We start from the raw sequence: 23277 nt of genomic DNA, 5'->3' as shown, positions 1-23277 counted from the left end.
GAGCCACTCATTATAGTGTGGCCTCTGATCTGTTTGTGCAACCATCATATTGATATGCTGAGCCAGTTAACGTTCTTTCATTTTTCCATAGGGATATGAACATCAGAGGCAAGGTTGACATCATTGTTTATCCCTAATTGCCCTTGAGACAGTGGTGGTGAGCTGCCTTCTTGAACTGCTGCAGTCCACAGTTCTATTAGGGATGGTGTTCTAGGATTGTGACACAGTGCCATTGAAGAAATAGCAATATAATTCCATGCCAGGGTAGTATAAGGTTTGGGGAGGAACTTTCAGACAGAGATGTTGTCATCCATCTATCATCCTTATTCTTCCAGGCCGACAGGCTAAAGGTTTAGAAACTTCTGTTGAAAGATCCTTCAGAGAATATTGAGTTGGGCAACCTCACAACCTTTAAACAGAACTTGGATGAACATTTGAAGTGTCATAACTGAAATATGACAACTCATCACCAAATCACCCTTTAATTACATGTGCATAGTACTTGACACTGGTCCAGCTTACACAGATCCAGCTCTGAGTGAGCAGAACCTATGACACTTCTGCTCATTTTGTTTTGTAACACTCCTGTTGATTTTTTTTGAAGGGGATCCCCTGTTTTTTTTTTTCTTTTTTTTCTTCTTTTTTTTCCCCCACACTACGGCCTAACTGCGGTAGTGCTTATTTTTTCCCCAGCACCCATGGTGTGTGTGAGCAGGTGTGAGACATAGTGAAAGACACAAAGTGTACAAATCTTTATTCAATTTCCACCACCAGGAAAATAGGAAAACACCTGAGTGGCCTGTGACGAGCAGTGCCCTTCACATCAAAGGGCAATGCTGTGTGATCAAAACAGTGAAGGGGAGGGCAGGGACTAAATCAAAATAGAGTTGGAGGGGGAAATGATGCACTCCACTCCCTGTGGCGCCCAAATCTCCTTGAACAACTCCAGGGTGTTGGTGGACACCGCATGCTCCTTCTCCAAGGACACCCGGGCCCTAACGTAACCACGGAAGAGGGGCAGGCAGTCGGCCCTAACGACCCCTCCACGGCCCGCTGCCTGGACCTGTTTATGGCCAGTTTGGCCAGGCTCAGGAGAACACTCCTGTTCATTTTTTTTTCTTTTTTTTGTTTAATTAACCCCCACATTACCAGCTAACTGCGGTAGTTCTTATTTTTCCCCAGCACCAATGGAATGTGTGTGCAGGTGTGAGACACAGTGAGAGACACAACATGCATGAATCTTTATTCAATTTCCACCACCAGGAAGAAAGGAAACACCTGAGTGGCCAGTGACAAGCAGTGCCCTTCACATCAAAACACTCCTGTTTTTTTTTTTCTTTTTTTCTTCTTTCTTTTTTTTCTTCTTTTTTACAGAGAAGGGGAAATCTCCTGGTCCCCCACACTCCCGCCTAACTGCGGTAGTGCTTATTTTTCCCCAGCGCCCATGGTGTGTGTGTGTGTATGTGTGCAAGTGTGAGACGCAGTGAGAGACACAAAGTGCACAATCTTTATTTAATTTCCACCACCAGGAAGATAGGAAACACCCGAGTGGCCTGTGACAAGCAGTGCCCTTCACATCAAAACACTCCTGTTTATTTATTTTTTTTATTTTTTTCATTTTTTTTTCATTTTTTTTCTTTTTTTTTCTTTTTTTTTTCTTTTGTGTAGTTGTGAGACACAGTGAGAGACATAAAGTGCACAAATCTTTATTTAATTTCCACCACCAGGAAAATAGGAAAACACCTGAGTGGCCTGTGACGAGCAGTGCCCTTCACATCAAAGGGCAATGCTGTGTGATCAAAACAGTGAAGGGGAGGGCAGGGACTAAATCAAAATAGAGTTGGAGGGGGAAATGATGCACTCCACTCCCTGTGGCGCCCAAATCTCCTTGAACAACTCCAGGGTGTTGGTGGACACCGCATGCTCCTTCTCCAAGGACACCCGGGCCCTAACGTAACCACGGAAGAGGGGCAGGCAGTCGGCCCTAACGACCCCTCCACGGCCCGCTGCCTGGACCTGTTTATGGCCAGTTTGGCCAGGCTCAGGAGAACACTCCTGTTCATATCTGTCAGCCAGGCATCCCTGATTGGACCAGGTTAACAGCCCCAATCAGGGAACTCTTATTCCATGAGGTCCACCTGGTTGACCTTGTTACAATCACTACAATAACATTCAAGGCTATGGATCTCGTACAGGAAAGTAAGTCTAGTGTAGGTAGTAGCGTACACTTAGTGCTGCAGGCTTGATGGGCCAAAGGGCCTCTTCTGTACTGTATGATTCTATAATCCTCGGTAAGTTGCTGGAGCGCATCTTGTAGATGCCACTCTGCAGCTGGAGGGAATGAATATTTCAGTTCTTGGATGGGATGCTGATCAAACAGTTAATTTGTCCCTGGTCATCTTGAGTTGCTTAAATATTGTTGGAACTGCCCTGGTCCAGGCAAGTGAAGAGTGTTCCATCTCACTCCTAACTTGTACTTTGTAAATGCTGCGCAAGCTCTGGGGAGTCAGTAGGTATACTATTAGCAGCAGGATTTCCCAGTTTCTGACCTATTCTTGTAATTGTGGTACTTATATTGCTCACAGTTCAGTTTCTGGTCAAATGGTTGCCTTCTAGGGTATTGATTGTGAGGTTTCATTGTTGCTAATGTCAATGAATGTCAAGGGGAGTTTGTTAGATTCTCTGTCATTAGAAATAGTCATTACTTGACTCTTGTGTGACGTGCATGTCAAGTTGTCTGGATCACTGGTGGTCTGGTCAATATTGTCCTGACCAATGACCACCTATGATGTTAGTGGTGGATGACGTCATAATGGTGACACCATCAAAGGTCAGGACTGAGCTTATTCTTTTGGAGATTGTCATTTTCCAGCAATTGTTAGTCTAAGCTAGAATTGCCAAAGATCCTTCAGTGACCGAGAATCCGTCAGAATCTGTACGAATCAAACTGAGCAGTCAGAAAGATTTTTAAGAAAACAATATCTTAAATAAATCAATCATGTAATTCGTACAGATGTTCTGATTGAGCTTCAAGCTCATGAGAACCGTGAGCTCATTGTATTGCTAGAATATTTTGCAGCCAGCATTGTGATGGCATGAAAAGAAAAAAGAAATGAGGCAAACTGATACTGTTGACATTAATGCAGTGTGTGTATTCCATGTTCCACACTTCCATATGTGATCAAGGAGATCATTACCAATTTTCTCGTCCATGGCAAGTCTCAAAGAGGTAAAACAGAGCAAATGGTAGCAAACCAATAATAGCGCCAGGCATGGTGCAGATACAGAGCGCTGGCTCTGTAGCTCCATTACTTTGCATGGGTTGAACTAACAGGTTGATCAATAACGTTGTAGAAAGTGAGGACCGCAGATGCTGGAGATTAGAGTCGAGAGTGTGGTGCAAGAAAAACACAGCAGGTCAGGCAGCATCCAAGGAGCAGGAGAATCGATGTTTCAGGCATAAGCCCTTTCTGATGAAGGGCTTATGCCTGAAACGTCGATTCTCCTGCTCCTTGGATGCTGCCTGACATGCTTGCTTTTCCAGCACCACACTGTTGACTTTGATCAATAATGTCATCATTTTCGGGAAAGTAACACACCAGGAATGGCTTTTGGCATAGTCTGAAATCCAGTCCAACCCAGATTTTTACCTAGATTCTGCCATTGGCTTGCATGGATTGTTTGATTAGTGAGTGGAGCTGAACCTTGTCAAATTATCAGCACACAATTCTGCGTCTGACCTGAGTTGCCTTTCATGCAAGACTGAGCACCTGAAATGGAAAATCTTTCCTTTCCCCATTACTGAGAAATAAACGTGAAACCAGAATAAGCCAGAGGAGCACTGAAACTTGGGTTGCACAGACCGGAATATTTTCTCAGCCATTATTTGTGGCAGCTTTTCTTTCTATTTTCATGGAACAGCTGATTAAAGGAATGGTATTCCTCCTGTTTTAAACAAACAGCAACATCAAGTAAGAGACTATTTTCAGGACTAAGTCTGGAGGAAATGAGAGGGAGAAATTCACCCTATATATGGTATGGAAATTAAAAAGACAGACCCACTGCACTTTCACAGCCAGCATGGAAACCTGGCCATGAGCTCACTCCCATATGATTGAAATAGCAATGTATCTGTGAGCTTAATATTACAGCCAAAAACTGTTACACTTCCTGGTTGGGGCAGTCTTCATAGTTTGCAGCAAGTTGCTCCACTTCCTTGCTCCAGCATTTACTGTTTTGGTGACCTTAGCACATTAGGTGAGCATAACTTCCCTGCAAACCAGTCAGATTTTCATTGGGTGAATGATTGTCAGCCATTGAAATTCTATTCGTGAATGATTATGATGTGGTAGGCATCACAGAGACATGGCTGCAGAGGGTTCAGGACTGGCAGTTAAACATCCAAGGATTTACAACTTATCGAAAAGACAGGGAGGTGAGCAGAGGGGGTAGGTGGCCTTGTTAGTTAAGAACAAAATTAAATCTATGGCACTGAACGACATAGGGTCAGATGACGTGGAGTCTGTGGTTCCTCAATTCCACCCGCACAAAGGCAAAAAAACCATAATGGGAGTTATGTACAGACCTCCTAACAGTGGTCAGGACCAGAGACGCAACATGTACTGGGAAATACATTTGGCATGTCAGAAAGGCAAGGTCATGGTGATCATGGGGGACTTCAATAAGCAGGTGGACTGGGTAAATAATGTTGCCAGTGGATCCAAAGAAAGGGAATTCTTGGAATGCTTACAGGATGGCTTTTTGGAACAGCTTGTCATGGAGCCCACAAGGGAGCAGGCTATTCTGGACCAAGTGCTATGAAATGAACCAGACTTTATAAAAGATCTTAAAGTAAGAGAACACTTAGGAAGCAGCGATCATAATATGGTAGAGTTCAGTCTGCAGTTTGAAAGAGAGAAGGCAAAATCGGATGTAATGGTGTTACAGTTAAACAAAGGTAATTACGAGAACATGAGAGAGGAACTGACGAAAATCGACTGGAAGCAGAGCCTAGCGGGGAAGACAGTAGAGCAAAAATGACAGGAGTTTGTGGGTATAATTGAGGACACAGTACAGAGGTTCATCCCCAAGAAAAGAAAGATTATCGGGGGAGGGATTAGACAGCCATGGCTGACAAAGGAAGTCAGGAAATGTATCAAAGAAAAAAAAGAGATCCTATAAAGTGGCCAAGAGCACTGAGAAATCAGAAGATTGGGAAGGCTACAAAAACAAACAGAGGATAACAAAGAGAGAAATAAGGAAGGAGAGGATCAAATATGAAGGTAGGCTAGCCAGTAATATTAGAAATGATAGTAAAAGTTTCTTTCAATACATAAGAAACAAACAACAGGCAAAAGTAGACATTGGGCCACTTCAAATTGATGCTGGAAGGCTAGTGATGGGAGATAAGGAAATAGCTGGAGAACTTAATAAGTACTTTGCGTCAGTCTTCACAGTGGAAGACATGAGTAATATCCCAACAATTAAAGGGAGTCAGGGGGCTGAGTTGAGTATGGTTGCCATTACAAAAGAGATAGTGCTAGAAAAGCTAAAAGGTCTTAAAATTGACATCCTAGAGTTCTGAGGGAGGTGGCTGAGGAAATAGCGGAGGCGTTGATTGAGATCTTTCAAAAGTCACTGGAGTCAGTGAAAGTCCCGGACGATTGGAAGATCACTGTTATCACCCCATTGTTCAAGAAAGGATCAAGACAAAAGATGGAAAATTATAAGCCAATTAGCCTAACCTCAGTTGTTGGTAAAATTCTAGAATCCATCGTTAAGGATGAGGTTTCTAAATTCTTGGAAGAGCAGGGTCAGATTAGAACAAGTCAACATGGATTTAGTAAGGGGAGGTCATGCCTGACAAACCTGTTAGAATTCTTTGAAGAGGTGACAAGTAGGTTAGACCAGGGAAACCCAGTAGATGTGGTCTATCTAGACTCCCAAAAGGCCTTTGATAAGGTGCCACACGGGAGGCTGCTAAGTAAGGTGAGGGCCCATGGTGTTCAAGGTGAGCTACTGGCATGGATTGAGGATTGGCTGTCTGACAGAAGGCAGAGAATTGGGATAAGAGGTTCTTTTTCGGAATGGCAGCCGGTGATAAGCGGTGTCCCACAGGCTTCAGTGTTGGGGCGCAGCTGTTCACGTGATATATTAATGATCTGGATGAAGGGACTGGGGACATAGTAGCGAAGTTTGCCGATGATACGAAGTTAGGTGGACAGGCAGGTAGTACTGAGGGAGTGGGAAGGCTGCAGAAGGATCTAGACAGTTTGGGAGAGTGGTCCAGGAAATGGCTGATGAAGATCAATGTGAGCAAATGCGAGGGATTGAACTTTGGAAAAAAGAATACAAGCATGGACTACTTTCTAAACGGTGAGAAAATTCATAAAGCAAAAGTACAAAGGGATCTGGGAGTGCTAGTCGAGAATTCGCTAAAGGTAAACATGCAGGTTCAATCCATGATTAAGAAAGCGAATACAATGTTGTCATTTATCTCAAGAGGGTTGGAATATAAAAGCAGTGATGTGCTACTGAGACTTTATAAAGCTCTGGTTAGGCCCCATTTGGAGTACTGTGTCTAGTTTTGGGCCTCACACCTCAGGAGGGACATACTGGCACTGGAGCGTGTCCAGTGGAGATTCACACGGATGATCCCTGGAATGGTAGGTCTAACATACGAGGAACGGCTGAGAATCCTGGGATTGTCCTCATTGGAGTTTAGAAGGTTAAGGGGAGATCTAATAGAAACTTACAAGATAATACATGGCTTGGAAAGGGTGGACGCTAAGAAATTGTTTCCGTTAAGCGGGGAGACTAGGACCCGTGGGCACAGCCTTAAAATTAGAGGGGGTCAATTCAGAACAGAAATGTGGAGACATTTCTTCAGCCAGAGAGTGGCGGGCCTGTGGAATTCATTGCTGCGGAGTGCAGTGGAGGCCGGGACGCTAAATGTCTTCAAGGCAGAGATTGATAGATTCTTGATGTCTCAAGAAATTAAGGGCTACGGGGAGAATGCAGGTAAGTGAAGTTGAAATGCCCATCAGCCATGATTAAATGGCGGAGTGGACTCAAGGGGTCGAATGGCCTTGCTTCCACTCCTATGTCTTATGGTCTTATTATCCTATCCATCTTTGCAGGAGCAGTTATCATTTTTATCATTCTTAGGGGTCGACAGTGTTAAGTTCATTTTTCCTGAGATGCTTATGCACTTGATGCAACTGCAACACTCCAACTTCTGTGAACAAGCAAAATTTATGAAGCACAGTACAGTACAAGCTTTGGAGAAACCCTGAACACTCCTTGCCATGCTTGCAAGACTTGTCCAAGGAAGCTGTCTCTGAACAAAAATAAACTGTTCTTCCTTTAACAAAACCTTTACATCACAGTCAGTAATGCTCACAAGACAGCCCCCAGTCACTCCCTCACAGTCACATGCCAGTCAAGACACAATGCAGTGACCATCTGCAGTGACCAGTGACAGGACGGCATGGTGGCTCAGTGGTTAGCACTGCTGCTTCACAGTGCCAGGGACATGGGTTCAATTCCCACCTCGTGCAACTGTCTGTGTGGAGTTTGCACATTCTCCCCGTGTCTGCGTGGGTTTCCTCTGGGTGCTCTGGTTTCCTCCCACAGTCCAAAAATGTGCAGGTTAGGTGAATTGGCCATGCTAAAAATTGCTTGTAGCGTTAGGGAGAATCTCTGGGTAGGTTGCACTTCAGAGGGTCAGCGTGGGCTTCTTGGGACAAAGGGCCTGTTTCCACACTGTAGGGAATCTAACCTATCTCATTTCCAGAAACATTGTAATGCAAATCATCCTTTAATGGCCAGATCTGGTGTGAATTGTATTGTTTTAACTACAGGGAGTAGTCAGAATTCCAACTATAATGTTCTTATTGATTTCTGAATAGGGAATGAAAATGTAAATAGGCTTTTGAATGGCAAGGAAATGGTCATGTAAATGGCTCTGGATAATAGGAGATGTCAATGTAATTTCTTACAATCTATCTGTAAGTCAGAGGCATCCCATCCTAGTCTTGAAACATCCAATTTCCTGCAGGTCAGCAGAGTAAGTTAACTCTTTAATATCATACATAGTTAAACATTCCCAATAATGTAAAGATGCTAATTCCCATCATCTTATTTCTAGAGCTTCTGGCATATAGTGGGCTAGTAATCCAGAGATTCAGATTACTATAGAGACATGGGTTCAAATCCGTCCACAGTAGCTGGCGAAATTCAAATACAGTTCATAGATCTGGAATATAAAGTGAGTGTCAGATATGGTGACCCTGACAACTATCATTGATTATTTTAAAAATCCAGCCGGTTCATTAATGTCCTTTAGGCAAAATAGATTTGTGGTCCTTACCTGGTCTGGCCTACATGTGGCTCCAGACCCAAAGCAGTGTGTTTGACTCTTAACTGCTCTCTGAAATGGTCAAGCAAGTCACTCAGTTCTAGGGCAATAAATCACCTACTCCCCACAAATAGTATATAGAGTTGTATAAAATAGTACATAGAGTATTATATATTTGCATCCTGCAGTGTTTCATTTTCTCCTAGTCTTTGATTAATATGTTTCCTTGGTATGTGTATCTTTTTCTATCTATTGACTGAGGAGAAAGTGAGGTCTGCAGATGCTGGAGATCAGAGCTTAGATTAGATCAGATTACTTACCGTGTGGAAACAGGCCCTTCGGCCCAACAAGTCCACACCGACCCGCCGAAGCGCAACCCACCCATACCCTACATTTACCCCTTACCTAACACTATGGGCAATTTAGCATGGCCAATTCACCTGGCCCGCACATCTTTGGACTGTGGGAGGAAACCGGAGCACCCGGAGGAAACCCACGCAGACACGGGGAGAACGTGCAAACTCCACACAGTCAGTCGCCTGAGTCGGGAATTGAACCCGCGTCTCAGGCGCTGTGAGACAGCCGTGCTAACCACTGTGCCACCGTGCCGCTGGAAAAAGCTGGATGTGTTGCTGGAAAAGCGCAGCAGGTCAGGCAGCATCCAAGGAACAGGAGATTTGACGTTTCGGGCATAAGCCCTTCTTCAGGAATGAGGAAAGTGTGTCCACTTTCTATTGACTGTTTTCTACCCTGTGGTCTGTCTTACATGGGATCCTATTACCTCTTTCCAAATCCATCTACTCCAGTGTAATTTCCTCTGGACAAGAGATAGCTCAAATGGTGAGTTTTTTTTTGCGTCATGAAGGAGTTGAGAGGGTGGATGTAGAGAAGATGCTTCACCTTACGAAGATTTTCCGAAACTAGGAGCCATGAAGATAAGACAATTACCAACAAGTCACATGAAGAATCCAGAAGGAAGTTGCTTACTCAGAAAATGTAGACTTTGTTACCACAAAGAGTAGGTAAATTGAATCGCTCAGGCTAAGTAAATGAGGACAGCAAGAATACGAATGTTAGGAAGGGAAGGGAAGGTGGAAGAAGGCTCCTGTGGAACATGCATGTTACTACCATAGATCAATAGAGCTGTACTGTAAATGCTTATTCTTTGCTCTGGCAATGTCATATGATTACACATAAAGCAAATAGGGTCAGTCTCTGTTGTTCCAATCTTCTTTGTTTTGGAAGGATTCCCAATTATTTCTGAAGGTAATGTTGCTTATCATTCCTGATGAAGGGCTTTTGCCGGAAACGTTGATTTTCCTGCTGCTCGGATGCTGCCTGACCTGCTGTGCTTTTTCAGCACCACTCTAATCCAGACACCAACATTGCTCTTACTCCATGCTTCCAGCCACTTGTTTACCTCCCTGTTTCAGTGAGCTACGCTGCTTTTCTCACAGGAGGTGTTCATTAATCTGCATCCTATTTTTTTTGATGTGTGTTATGTGCAGTGACTCAGTAAAAATACACCATTGTGCAAAAAAACTGTATTCTTTCCATCACCAGGAAAACACCCATGGGGTCGTCAGTGAACCAGTAACAAGCAAAGCCCAATAAGGGCAATGCTTACACGAAGAAAGTGAAGAGGGAGGGTAGAGATTAAATCAAAATAGAATTGGAGGGGGAAATAAAGCACCCCAATCCCCGCCTGCCCGTGGTTCTCACCTCCCCATAAAAACATTGAGAGCATTACTGGACACCATGTGCACCCTCTCCAGGGACACCAGGCTCAAATATAACAGCTGAAAGAGGGGCAGGCAGTTGGCAGAGATGACCCTCTTCACAGCCCGCTGCCTGGATCTGTTTATAGCCAGCCTGGCTAGGCCCAGGAGCAGACCCATGAGGAGATCCTCCAATCTGCCTGCACCTGGTGTCCAAAGATCAGGAGCGAGGGATGAACTGCAATCAAAAATGTAACGGGAAGTTCTTCAAAAAGGGAGTGCAAATGCCCACAACCAATATATACGTGGTCCACGGACTCCACAACACCGCAATATAAGCAGTTGGGCTGGTATTCTGTGAATCACCACAATCTTTGGTTGTTAAGTAACTGCTGTGTACAATACCCTCTACACAGGATCCCCAAGGGAAAAAAGGAGGACTTCCCCCATAGAGAGCCCTCCACTGGAGATTCCCATTCCCAGTGACAAACATCCTCTGTTTTTAAAGTTGTGAGCTGATTCCCATGTATGCAGCTATTAACGACCCCTGCTTTACTTCTCCATGTCACTCTGCATATCTCTTTTAACTTTTCCTAAATATGTACTGTTCTAGCTCTGTGTATATAACTTACCATTAAGTTGATCTTGTTCATCCAGCACACAGCTTTCCAAGTTCCACCGCAGTCTTTTTGGAAGGAAGAACAAAGCTATTTAGCCCCATGAACCTGCACTGCTATTCTGTTTGATCTTGAATGCTCTGTATCTTAGCTGCGTTGCTTCAGTATTTCTTTAAATGTCTTTGTGAAACATGAAGCTATAAATCTAACTGAAAAATTTCAATTGACTTTTTTTGCGATAGAGAATTTCCTCAAATCTCAGTGTAAAGTTATGCTTCCCGTCCACCAGTAAATGACCTGTCTCTGATTTTAATGTTATTGAATCTTTGTTCTGGACCTCCTGACTGGTGGAAATGGTATCTCACCATCCTCAACCTTCAATCATCTTATACTCCTCAATTCCTTGGTGTTGGGAAGGGGATAGTCTGATTAAATTGTTCCCGTTTTAAATTTTTTTAAACCAACTGTGCTTCTTTAATTGCAATCTCTTCGTGATCTGCAAACTGTGGCGTTAGTGGATTTTCTGAGGTACCTACCCTTCCTTAACTTAACGTCTTGCTGCAATGTTGGGGAATGCCTGGCATCTATCTGCCCTCTTCCGTTCCTTGAGGTTTTGTTTTAACTCTTTGGCAGTCCTGCTGATTAAGCAGCAGTAAGCTTTCTCTTTGATGGGTGCTGGCTGGGGTGTACCCAGTTTAGCACCCAGCCTTTCCGAGGGGAACGGTTGTAGGCAGCAGATTCTGCAGCGATGGCGGTGCATTAGCAATCCTCCAGTCTGTTGCTTCTGGTTACTGCAGCTTGGAACTAGCGAGTGTGTGTTTGAGAGAGAGGGAGAGTGGTTCTGATGCGGTTGGACATTGCCAAGCTGTATGGGAGGAGCCTGTACTAATGCAGCATACGGCTCCAGCTGCAATAGAGGCAGCCTCATGCAGCACTGTAGAGAGAGAGAGAGAGAGAATCAGCACACAGGAGGTGCTGACGCATTTTGTCTGCCTGAAGTAACTACAGAATTTTAATCCTGAAATCTTTTCTCTGACGCCTGCTTCACTTCACACGCCCTCACACCTTTAGACTGGGCTCTGGGCTGACTGATGTCAACAGGGCAAACTTTGAAAAAAAGGGCACTGGAATAATTGCAGGGCACTGCCTGATTTTTTTTAATATATATGTCCACACAATTTAATTTGCACTCGAGTTTATTATTTTTTCTCTCTCAGTGCCTCCTGGTTTAAGAGCCATTAAGACAAAAGGGAGACGCAGTGGACAGGTCACGCCAGGAGCATGCCCTGCTAGTGTAGCTGCTGGGGACTGCAGAAGGAGCTGCTCGGCTGATTCGAGCGTCTCCCCTTGGCTTGGTGAGGGAGGCGCAGGCTTGCAGCGCGGTTCCCCCCAGTCGTCTACCCTCGGAGTATGTCGCGCCGTGCGAGCTGGCTGTCCCACCCGCACCACTAGGGCAATGGGATCGTGGATACCTGTCTGCTTCACTTCCACATCTCCAAGTAATCCGGCTGTAAATGGAGGAGGAGATTGACACCCGCAAAATCAACAACAGTTTTCTGCGCGACCACAACTATGCAACTGAAGGTATTATTTTTGGCTGTTGTTTAACCCGGGTCGTTTATTTGAATGTGGGGTGCGGGTGATGTGACTGTCAGTCTCGATCGTCTTTCTTGAAAAATACTGTGGGTTTTGATCATTGAGTCAAATGATTTTCCCACATTTTTGACCACGAGTGAAAGGCAAGAGGGCCAGTTGTTGCCTGATTTAAGATTGCAGTGTTGCAGGGACAGGGAACCTGTGGGTGAATTTGGGTTTTTAAAAAATATGACAAACTCCTCTGAGATGTTGGGGTCTGCTCGAAGCAAGAGCTTCTTTTGAAGAGAAGGGGTGGGTGGGGAGGGATATCTTGCCTGAAATTGTTAATCCGCAGTTACGCGTCTGAGCATACACATTGCTGATACATATCCTCGATCAAAAGGCAGGGAGGGGTGGTGGGGGGGCTAGAAAAAGGCAAATTCCTTCATGATCTGTAAGGCGAACTGCAGTAACACCATGAGCACAGATACCGGCTTATGTAACGCGATGAACTCGACTGGCCACAGTCCAGGTGAGGTGACATTCAGTACGTTTTCCCCTTGGAGTGTAAAGTGTTTCTCATGGCTCGATTTATTTCTTCCGCTCTTGGTGACACGCATTATGCAGGCTTTTTTTTCTTTTATTTTCAATTTTCAGAAGGCTCAGGGATGCACCTTTGCCGAGAAATTTGACTTCAGCACATGATTGCTGTTTGATGAAAGGTCCATGAATAACCTGAGACACCCCCTCCCCGGTCATGGGGTCGTGATTTCAAAGAAAATCTTCAGTGGCAGATTCCAAAAAAAAGGGTTATAGGACATTATCCGCCCCCCAGCCCCTCCCAATCTCGTGAAACTTGATTTGCCTTCTATCTTTAACGGCAATATTCTAACTTTTGACCTTTTACACGTTGACCTCGTAAGCTTGTAGCCTGAGATTTCCTTGTTTCTTAGCTCAGTTATCTTTTCCTATATCCACACTCCTGCCCCACTGTTCAGTGAATTTGTTGCTGCAGTTTAACAGTGAAGGGGCTGATTTTTTTTCTCCTAAAACGAAAACCTCGCTAATTTGAAAGAAAATGTGATGTTCCCAGATTTCTCTGAGGCCCAACTCTCAGACTGAGCTTGGAGGGGGGTGGGTGGCTACTGTCTCTAGAGAGCATTGCAGACTTGTTGCCAGTGAGAATATTGGTGCTCATGTATTGAGAAACACCCTCTCACGGAGCTGCACTTGAATTGTCTTCAATGGATTGCAACATTATTGTGAAATTTTATTTCCCCTGGCTGCCATGATTGGTTATTTGCAGATGCTGAATCCCTTATTGCAGTCCTTCTGGTACAGTTTCTCAATCTGTGGACAGAGCAGCAGAAAGATTGGGTGTCAGTTATATCTGCAATCGCATCAGATTTTGTCAGGCTCAAGTGATGCAATTAACAGTGCCCTTAGATTTTTAAGCAAGTGCATTAAGGATTTGTCTTTAAAGCATTATTTGCATTATAGGGCATATAGATTTGTGAGAAATGGAACCAAGGACTTTCCCCTATCATAGAATAATAGAACACCCACTGCGTGGAAGTAGGCCATTCAGCCCATTGACCCTCCAAAGAGCATCCCATCCAGACCCAGTCCCCTGCCTTATACCTGTAACCCATGCCTAATCCATCGCGGACATCCCTGGACACTGGGCAATTTAACACGGCCAAACCACTTAACCCGCACATCTTTGGACTGCAGAGAAAATGAGGATTGCAGATGCTGGGGATCAGAGTCAAGAAGTGTGGTGCTGGAAAAGCACAGCCGGTCAGGCAGCATCCAAGAAGCAGGAGCATACCCTATTCCTGATGAAAGGGTTATGCTCGAAACATTGACTGTCCTGTTCCTGGAATGCTGCCTGACCAGCTGTGCTTTTCTAGCACCATACATCTTTGGACTGCAGGAGGAAACCCACGCAGACACAGGGAGAATGTGCACACTCCATACAGACAGTTGCCCAAGGCTGGAAACGAACCTGGGTCCCTGGGGATGTGAGGCAGCAGTACTAACCATTGAGCCACCGTGCCACCCAACACGGACAAGTTGCTGTAGATCCCTGGTGACATTGAGACAGAACCAGGGCAGGTCTGGGAAGGACTACTGGCTTTACTGAGGCCCATCTTGGGGGATTTGCAGCATCATCAAACCACAGCCTGGGCCTGCTCAGAGAATGCTTAGAAGGGATTGTGAATCCATAACATGGCCCATCCTGCTCCTTCCCTTTTATTATTTGGACTGCTTCAGAAACATTAGGATAGTTTGAACAGAAGAAGGGGTGAATGCAGTTGGAGGATTTGGCAAATGACTTTTCAATTCTCTGAAAATGCTGACTGTCCACTTGGCCTGCTGCTTGTCTGATCATTATTGATGGTAATGGAGGTACATCTTTGCTCAGGATGGAAAAATGGCACTCCATAAAGGATCTGAGCGCATTGTATTGCTGGGTCAGGATAGAGGGTCATGCTGATGTGGTTAGATAAAGAAGGCTGGGAGGAGGCTTGTGTCAGGTATGAATGTTAGCATGGATAGTTGGGCTGAATGGCCTGTTTCTGTGCAGTAAACCTTACATAATTCTGCATACAGTACATGCACTTGAAGGTTTTGAAGGTCAATCAGCCAATCACAATCTAAATGTCTTCAACTGCCTATTTGGTGGAAAGTATGAGAGTGGCAGGCAATAAACAATAGGGGCAGTTCATAAAGATGCTGTGGACTGAAGCCACAATCTTCCATCGCATTACCTAATATTATAATTTTTCCAAATGATTTCTGATAATCTTTGAATAAAACAGGTAGTTAAATGTGCAATCTTAATTATTTAAAGTTGCAACAATTAATATTGCAGATGGTTGACAGTCTTCCAGGATTGACTGAGTCTCCAGGAGGCCAGTGAACCTCCAACTGCTGTTATAAGCATTCTGGTTGGGTAGTCTTAGATGTGTTAAAAGTATATATTTCTTTGTTTTCTTTGAATCCATGCATCATTAGTGCTGAAAATCTTAATAATAGGGTATAAATTGACTATCAAAGATAATGCAGATGCAAAATGTGGATTCTAGTTACTTTCCAAATAGAGTGGGAAATCAGGGCAGTGTGAGGGAGAATGCAGGTGTGAGAACAAGAGATTGGAGGTCCACATTTGTGACTTCAAACCTCCAGGGGTATGTTCAATCTGAATTTCCAACCCAGAATTTTGTAACAGTATGTCAGTGCAAAGTTGATTTTGGTTTGATTCCATGTTGATTTCCAGTGGAGAATGAGTGGATTTTATTTAACATAAAGCTGCCAATGTCATGTGTAAATTCATATACTAAGGCTTTCTTTGGCCTTGATACTTGAGATTGAGGAGTGATCCAGGATCTTCTTTTGTTGTCCACCTTTAAATGATATCAGGAGAGTTAGGAATAATGGTTTTTATATAACATGTTAAGAAGCTTTTATCTCTGATTCTTTTATACATTTAAAATAAATCACTGAATAGCAGCCTGCTCACCCTGCCTTTCCCATGCCTCACATTGGCTAACCTCTAAAAATGAATAAGTCCAAAGCTCCAGGGTTAAATTTTCAGAAAGTCACCCTCTTAAACTGGCTCCTTGATGGATGGAATGTGTCAAGTCACTCAATAGTTAATATCATAATGCCTTATTTAAATGAGGGGTCAGAACATCTAGGACCTTTGACTTCCCTTTCCCGCAGCACCTCTATTTAAAAGAAGTGAAAATGTTCTGAAAGAATCCTGAATCACGTTATTGAATGATACACTGGAGGAAAAATATGATCATTTCGCCAAGCTTACCTATCCTGGCAATTTACAAGTTCTGACTATTTTGTCCCATTCCTTTGTCCTTTCCCCACAGCCTTGCAAATTTTTTCTCTTTCAAATATTTATCCAGTTCTCTTTTGAACGTTGTTATTGGATCTTTTTCCACTTCAGGCAGTAAATTCCAAATTATAACAAGTTGCTAGGTGAAGAAAACACTTTTAACCTCTGCTTCTTTTTCTGAATAATTTAAATTTGTGTCCGCTGGCTAGTGACCTTTCTTCCACAGCAAATGGTTGTAGTGCATAACCTGAAGACCAATAATAGTCGGTTCTCATCCTGTAATAAATTTTTCCAAGAGACAGCTTCAAGAGAATAGCATAATCTGTATTCCATGGTTATAATATTCTATCTTTATAAAAAAGCAATGACTTGGTCTGTTAGGAGCTATTAACACCAAAAAAAGGGAGATTAGTGTCTGTGTTAAAATTTAGACCATCATTCCATTTTTTTTGTTAGCTGGTTTTGGAATAGTGCTGGCATAAGCGTTCCTGAGGGATGGATCTCTTTTAAGCTAGTGCTTCGAGGTTTGATGGAGATCCTGCTGAGACACTTAGTGCATTGACGGGATTTACAATAATGATGGCTCCATTGCAGCCTTCAACATTTCAAACCAAACCCTTTCAATCCATGAAAAAAAATGCTGCTGTGATGTTGAAATACATTTAATATTTGTGGATCATCTGAGTCCAGTGTTAGGTAGAGTTTAGCCTGACAGAGGATGACAGAAACCGGGACGAAGAGATTTTTTGAAAAGGGAAAAAAATCAAGACTTCTCTCTGCTCAGCAAATGCGTGGGTCACTCTCTGCAGTTCAGTTTGTTTGAAGCAACAACACCACTGATTTTGGATTTCATTCGGTGATGGGAAATCTTACAACAATTCAAGAAAATGAACTCTGGGCATGGTTGTGAACATAGGACTGGGGTATCCCAGTGATTACAGAAATGTGGCTCAGAAGTACAGGACTGGCCGTTTAATGTTCCAGGGTTTAGAAGCTATAGGAAGGATAGAAAGGGGGGGAGGGGGTGCAAGAGAGGAGGGGGAATGGCGTTTTTGATTAGGGATAACATTACGGCAGTACTTAGGGAGAATATTCCTGGGAGTATGTCCAGGGATGTTGTTTGGGTGGAAGTGAGAAATATGAAAGGGCTGATAAACTTATTCGAATTGTACTGTAGACCCCTTAATAGTCAGCAGGAAATTGAGAAACAAATTTGTAAGGAGATTTGGTTATCTGTAAGAATAATAGGATGGTAATGGTACAGGATTTTTAACTTTTCAAACATAGACTGTCATAGTGTTAAGGCTTTGGTTGGAGTGAAATTTAAGTGTGTACAAGAAATGTTTCTGATTCAGCATGTGGATGTACCTACTAGAGAAGGTACAAAACTTGACCTACTCTTAGGAATTAGGGCAGGGCAAGTGACTGAGGTGTCAGCAAGGAAGTCTTTGGGGCCAATGACCATAATTCTATTAATTTTAAAATAGTGATGATAAAAGATAGACTGGATTTAAAAGTTGAAGACTAAATTGGAGGAAGGCCAACTTTGATGGTATTAAGCAAGAACTTTCAAAAGTTGATGGGGGAATGGCAGATGTTCGCAGGTAAAGAGGTGGCTAGAAAATGGGAAGCCTTCAAAAATGAGATACTGAGAATCCAGAGACAGTATATTCCTGTTTGGCTGATGGGTAAGCATGGTAGATGTAGAGACTGCAGGATGACTAGAGAAATTCAGGTTTTGGTCAAGATTAAGAAGGAAGCATATGTCAGGTATAAGCAGCAGAAATTGAGTCAATTTCCCTAGAAGAGTGTAAATGCAGTTGGAGTATACTCGAGAGGGGAATCAGGAGGGCAAAAAGGGGACATGAGATACCTTTAACAAATAGGATTAGTAGAATCTAAAGGGATTCTACAAATACATTGAGGACAAAAGAGTAACTAGGGAGAGAATCGGGTCCCTCAAAGATCAGCAAGGCAGCCTATGTGTGGAACAGCAGGAGATAGGGGTGATACTCAATGAGTATTTTACATTAGTGTTTACTGTGGAAAAGAATATGGAAACTAGAGAACTTGGGGAAATAAATAGCAATATCTTGAAAAATGTCCATAATATAGAGGAGGGGGTGCTAGATGTCTTAAAACACAATAAGGTGGATAAATCTTTGGGACCTGATTAGATGTACCCAAAAATGTTGTGGGAAGCTAGGATAGTCATAGAGTCATAATTGCTGGCCTCTTGCTGAGATACTTGTATCATCAATAGCCACAGGTAAAGTACTAGAAGACTGGAGGTTGGCTAATGTGGTGCCACTATTTAAGAAACATGATAAGGAAATGCCAGGGAATTATAGACCAATGAGTCTGACATCAGCCATGGGCATGTTGTTGGAGAGGATCCTGGGGGACAGGATGTACATGTATTTGGAAAGGCAAGGACAGATTCGGGATCATCAACGTGGCTTTGTGTGTGGGAAATCATGTCTCACTAACGTGATTGAGTTTTTTGCAGAAACAACAAAGAGAATTGATGTGGGCAAAGCTTTGGACGTGATCTATATGGACTTCAGTAAGGTGTTCAACAAGGTTCCACATGGGAGACTGGTTAGCAAGGTTAGATCTCATGGAATACAAGGCAAATTAACCATTTGGATACAGAACTGGCCTGAAAGTAGAAGACAGAGGGTGATGGTGGAGGGTTGTCTTTCAGACTGGAGGCCTGTGACCAGCAGTGTGCCACAAGGGTTGGTGCTAGGTCCACTGTTTTTTGTCATTTACATAAATGATTTGGATGTGAACATAGGAGATATGGTTAGTAAGTTTGCAGGTGACACTAACATTGGAGGTGTAGTAGACAGTGAAGAAGGTTACCTCAGGTTACAATTGAATCTTGGTCAGATCCTTTGTGAGCCAGATCAGGAGTCCCGCATGGTATGTTGCCTGCCTGGCGCCAGGGTGCAGGACATCTCCAACCGACTTGAAAGGATATTGGAGTGAGGGGGAGAAGATCCAGTTGTTGTGGTGCACGTTGGCACAAACAACATAGGCAAGACTAGGAAGGAGGACCTGTTTGGGGAATATCAAGCGCAAGGAAGGAAATTGAAGAACAGGTCCTCAAGGGTCATAGTCTCTAGACTGCTGCCCGAGCCGCATGCTCATTGGCATAGGGATAAGAAAATTAAGGAATTAAACACGTGGCTAAGAGATTGATGTGGGAAAGAGGGATTCCATTTCATGGGACATTGGCATCAATTTTGGAACCGGGGCCATCTGTAACGATGGGATGGTCTCCACTTGAACCGATCTGGAACCAGTGTTCTGGCGTAAAGGATAAATAGGGTGGTTACTAGGTCTTTAAACTTGTGAGTTGGAGGGGGTGGAGGGAAAGGGAAAGCAACAGGGAGTGTGGAGTCAAGTAGAAAGATAAGCAATAGGCTAGCATGTGTGTGGGGTTTAAATTCAAGGCAGACTAGAACTTAAGCAAAAAGGAAGGGTAACTTAGGACATATTACTAGAGATGATGGAAATCACGAGGATAAGAAAATTAGCATTAAAATGCTTTATCTAAATGCTTGTAGTGTTTGTAAAAAAAAAGTAGACGAATTAACAGCACAAATCATTGTGAATGATTAGGATGTGGTAGGCATCACAGAGATGTGGTTGCGGGGGTTCAGGATCGGCGTTAAACATCCAAGGATTTACAACTTATCAAAAAGACAGGGAGGTGGGCAGAGGGGGCTGGGGTTGCCTTGTTAGTTAAGAATGAAATTAAACCTATGGCACTGAACGACATAGGTTTGGATGATGTGGAGTCTGTGTGGGTGGCGTTGAGAAACCACAAAGGCAAAAAATCCATAATGGGAGTTACGTACCAACCTCCCAGCAGTGGTCAGCACCAGGGGCGCAAAATGTACCAGGAAATAGATATGATTTGGAGATGCCGGTGTTGGACTGTGATGTACAAAGTTAAAAATCAGACAACACCAGGTTATAGTCCAGCAGGTTTAATTGGAAGCACACTAGCTTTCGGAGCGACGCTTCTTCATCAGGCGATTCATCAGGAAATAGGGCATGTCAGAAAGGCAAGGTCACGGTGATCATGGGGGACTTCAATATGCAAATAGACTGGGTGAATAATGTTGCTGGTAGATCCAAAGAAAGGGAATTCATGAAATGCTTACAGGATGACTTTTTGGAACGGTTTGTGATGGAGCCCACAAGGTAGCAGGATATTCTGGACTTACTGCTATGTAATGAGCCAGACTTTATAAAAGATCTTAAAGTAAGGGAACACTTAGGAAGCAACGATCATAATATTGTAGAGTTCAGTCTGCAATTTGAAACAGAAAAGGCAAAATCGGATGTAATGGTGTTATAGTTAAATAAAGATAAGGGCATGAGAGAGGAACTGACAAAAATCTACTGGAAGCAAAGCCTAGTGGGGAAGACAGTAGAGCAACATTGGCAGGAGTTTCTGGGTGCAATTGAGGCCACAGTACAGAGGTTCGTCCCAAAGAAAAGAAAGATTATCGTGGTTGGGAGCTGGGGGGTGGTGGGGGAGCGATGGAGGAGGAGAGGTGGTGTTGATTAGACAGCCATGGCTGACAAAGGAAGTCAGGAAATGTATCATAGAAAAAGAAGGAAGCTATAAAGTGGCCAAGAGCACTGGGAAATCACAAGATTGGGAAGACTACAAAAACAAACAGAGGATAACAAAGAGAGAAATAAGGAAGGAGAGGATCAAATATGAAGGTAGGCTAGCCAGTAATATTAGAAATGATAGTAAAAGTTTCTTTCAATACATAAGAAACAAACGACAGGCAAAAGTAGAAATTGGACAACTCCAAATTGATGCAGGAAGGTTAGTGATGGGAGATAAGGAAATAGCTGAAGAACTTAACAAATACTTTGTGTCAGTCTTCACAGTGGAAGGCATGAGTAATATCCCAACAATTAAGGAGAGTCAAGGGCTAGAATTGAGAATGGTAGCCATTACAAAAGAGAAAGTGCTAGAAAAGCTCAAACCTCTAAAAATTGATAAATCTTCTGGCCCGGATGGGATATACCCTAGAGTTCTGAGGGAGGTGGCTGAAGAAATAACAGAGGTGTTCGTTGTAATCTTTCAAAGATCACTGGAGTCAGGGAAAGTCCCAGATGATTGGAAAATCGCTGTTGTAACCCCCTTGTTCAAGAAAGGATCAAGTTAAAAGATGGAAAATTATAGGCTGAGTAGCCTAATCTCAGTTGTATGTAAAATTCTAGAATCCATCATTAAGGATGAGATTTCTAAATTCTTGAAAGTGCAGGGTCCGATTTGAACAAATCAGCATGGATTTAGTAAGGGGAGGTCATGCCTGACAAACCTGTTAGAATTCTTTGAAGAGGTAACAAGTAGGTTAGACCAGGGAAACCTGGTGGATGTTATCTACCTAGACTTCCAAATGACGTTTCATAAGGTGCCTCATGAGAGGCTGCTGGGTAATGTGAGGGGCCCATGGTGTTCGAGATGAGCTACTGGCATGGACTGAGGATTGGCTGTCTGATAAAAGGCAGAGAGTTGGGATAAAAGGTTCTTTTTCAGAATGGCAGCCAGTGACAAGTGGTGTCACGCAGGGTTCAATGTTGGGGCTGCAGCTGTTCACTTTATATATTAATGATCTGGATGAAAGGATTTGGGAGCATTCTGGCGAAGTTCGCCAATGATGCAAAGTTAGGTGGACAGGCAGGTAGTTCTGAGGAGGTGAGGAAGCTGCAGAAAGATTTAGACAGTTTCGGAGTGGTCCAAGAAATGGCTGATGAAATTCAACGTGAGCAAATGTGAGGTCTTGCACTTTGGAAAAAAGAATACAGGCATGGACTATTTTTTAAGCGGTGAGAAAATTCATAAAGCCAAAGTTCAAAGGAATCTGGGAATGCTAGTCCAGGATTCTCTAAAGGCTGACTTGCAGGTTGAGTCTGTGATTAAGAAAGCAAATGTAATGTTGTAATTTATCTCGAGGGTTGGAATGTCAAAACAATGATGTGCTACTGAGACTTTATAAAGCTCTAGTTAGGCCCCTTTTAGAATACTGTGTCAGTTTTGGGTCCCACAGCTCAGGAAGGACACACTGGCACTGGAGCGTGTCCAGCAGAGATTCACATGGATGATCCCTGGAATGGTAGGCCTAACATACAATGAAAGGCTGAGGATCCTGGGATTGTATTCATTAGAGTCTAGAAGGTTAAGGGGAGGCCTAATAGAAACTTACAAGCTTAGAAAGGGTGGATGCTGGGAATTTGTTTCCGTAAGGCGGGGATACTAGGACCCATGGGCACAGCCTTAGAATTAGAGGGGGTCAATTTAAAATGGAAATGAGGAGACTTTTCTTCAGCCAGAGAGTGGTGGACCTGTGGAATTCATTGCCATGGAGCGCAGTGGAGGCAGGGACGTTAAATGTCTTCAAGGCAGAGATTGATAAACTCTTAATCTCACAAGGAATTAAGGGCTTACAAGAGTGCGGACAAGTGGCGTTGAAATGCCCACCAGCCATGATTAAATGGTAGAGTGGACTCAGTGAGCCAAATGGCCTTACTTCCGCTCCTATGTCTTATGGCTTTACAGATGGACCAATAGGCAGATAGAGTTTAATTTAGATAAGAGGTGAGGTGCTGCATTTTGGAAAGGCAAATCAAGGCAGGACTTTTAAGATCAGAGGAAAACTAGAAAAGCTGAACAGAACAGGTGGCATCAGTACGGGAGAAAGTACATGTTTCTGATTGATAATTTTTTTTCATCAAACACAACCACCTTCAACTGCTTCATCAATTAAGGTCAAAAGTGAGGATGTTTACATCTTTCACTACTCCTCCTCAGATACTGAACCAGTACTTGTTCACATGCAGCAAGACCTGGACAACACTCAGGCTTGGTCTGAGAAGTGGCAAGTTCACATAAAATATTGAAAGGAACAGGATGGGTGGCTATATCAGGGGTAAAACTAATGAACATTTGTTGAGAAGATACCATCTCTTGGCTGGACTTTAATTGGTCTCATCATGTTGCACTCTTTCATGAAATCTTACATTGAAAAGATCATTTGACAATAAATCATGGGTGAATGACCCAATTACATCATTGAAGAGGAGCTGATAAATATCATCAATCCTCTTCAAGAG

At 43.3% G+C, this 23277-nt stretch overlaps 1 protein-coding gene across 4 annotated transcripts in view; it reads left to right on the top strand.

The window, feature by feature from the left end:
* LOC132823341 (serine/threonine-protein phosphatase 2A 55 kDa regulatory subunit B beta isoform) overlaps positions 1-23277 on the top strand; it is a 469634-nt gene that overhangs the window by 220466 nt on the left and 225891 nt on the right. Inside the window, exon 1 of one of the 4 annotated variants that reach the window (XM_060837052.1) lies at positions 11650-12278. The exons of 2 other annotated variants lie outside the window; for them this stretch is intronic. In XM_060837052.1, coding sequence (XP_060693035.1) covers positions 12209-12278 — 70 coding nt within the window. In that variant the 5' untranslated portion in view covers positions 11650-12208. Of the gene's footprint in view, positions 1-11649; positions 12279-12739; positions 12802-23277 lie in introns of those variants that run through there. One more of the 4 variants, XM_060837053.1, reaches the window with a different exon arrangement.

The sequence above is a fragment of the Hemiscyllium ocellatum genome, chromosome 16 (assembly GCF_020745735.1).
Source record: "Hemiscyllium ocellatum isolate sHemOce1 chromosome 16, sHemOce1.pat.X.cur, whole genome shotgun sequence".
Lineage (NCBI taxonomy): Eukaryota > Metazoa > Chordata > Chondrichthyes > Orectolobiformes > Hemiscylliidae > Hemiscyllium > Hemiscyllium ocellatum.
This window is presented reverse-complemented; position numbering and strand designations above follow the sequence as displayed.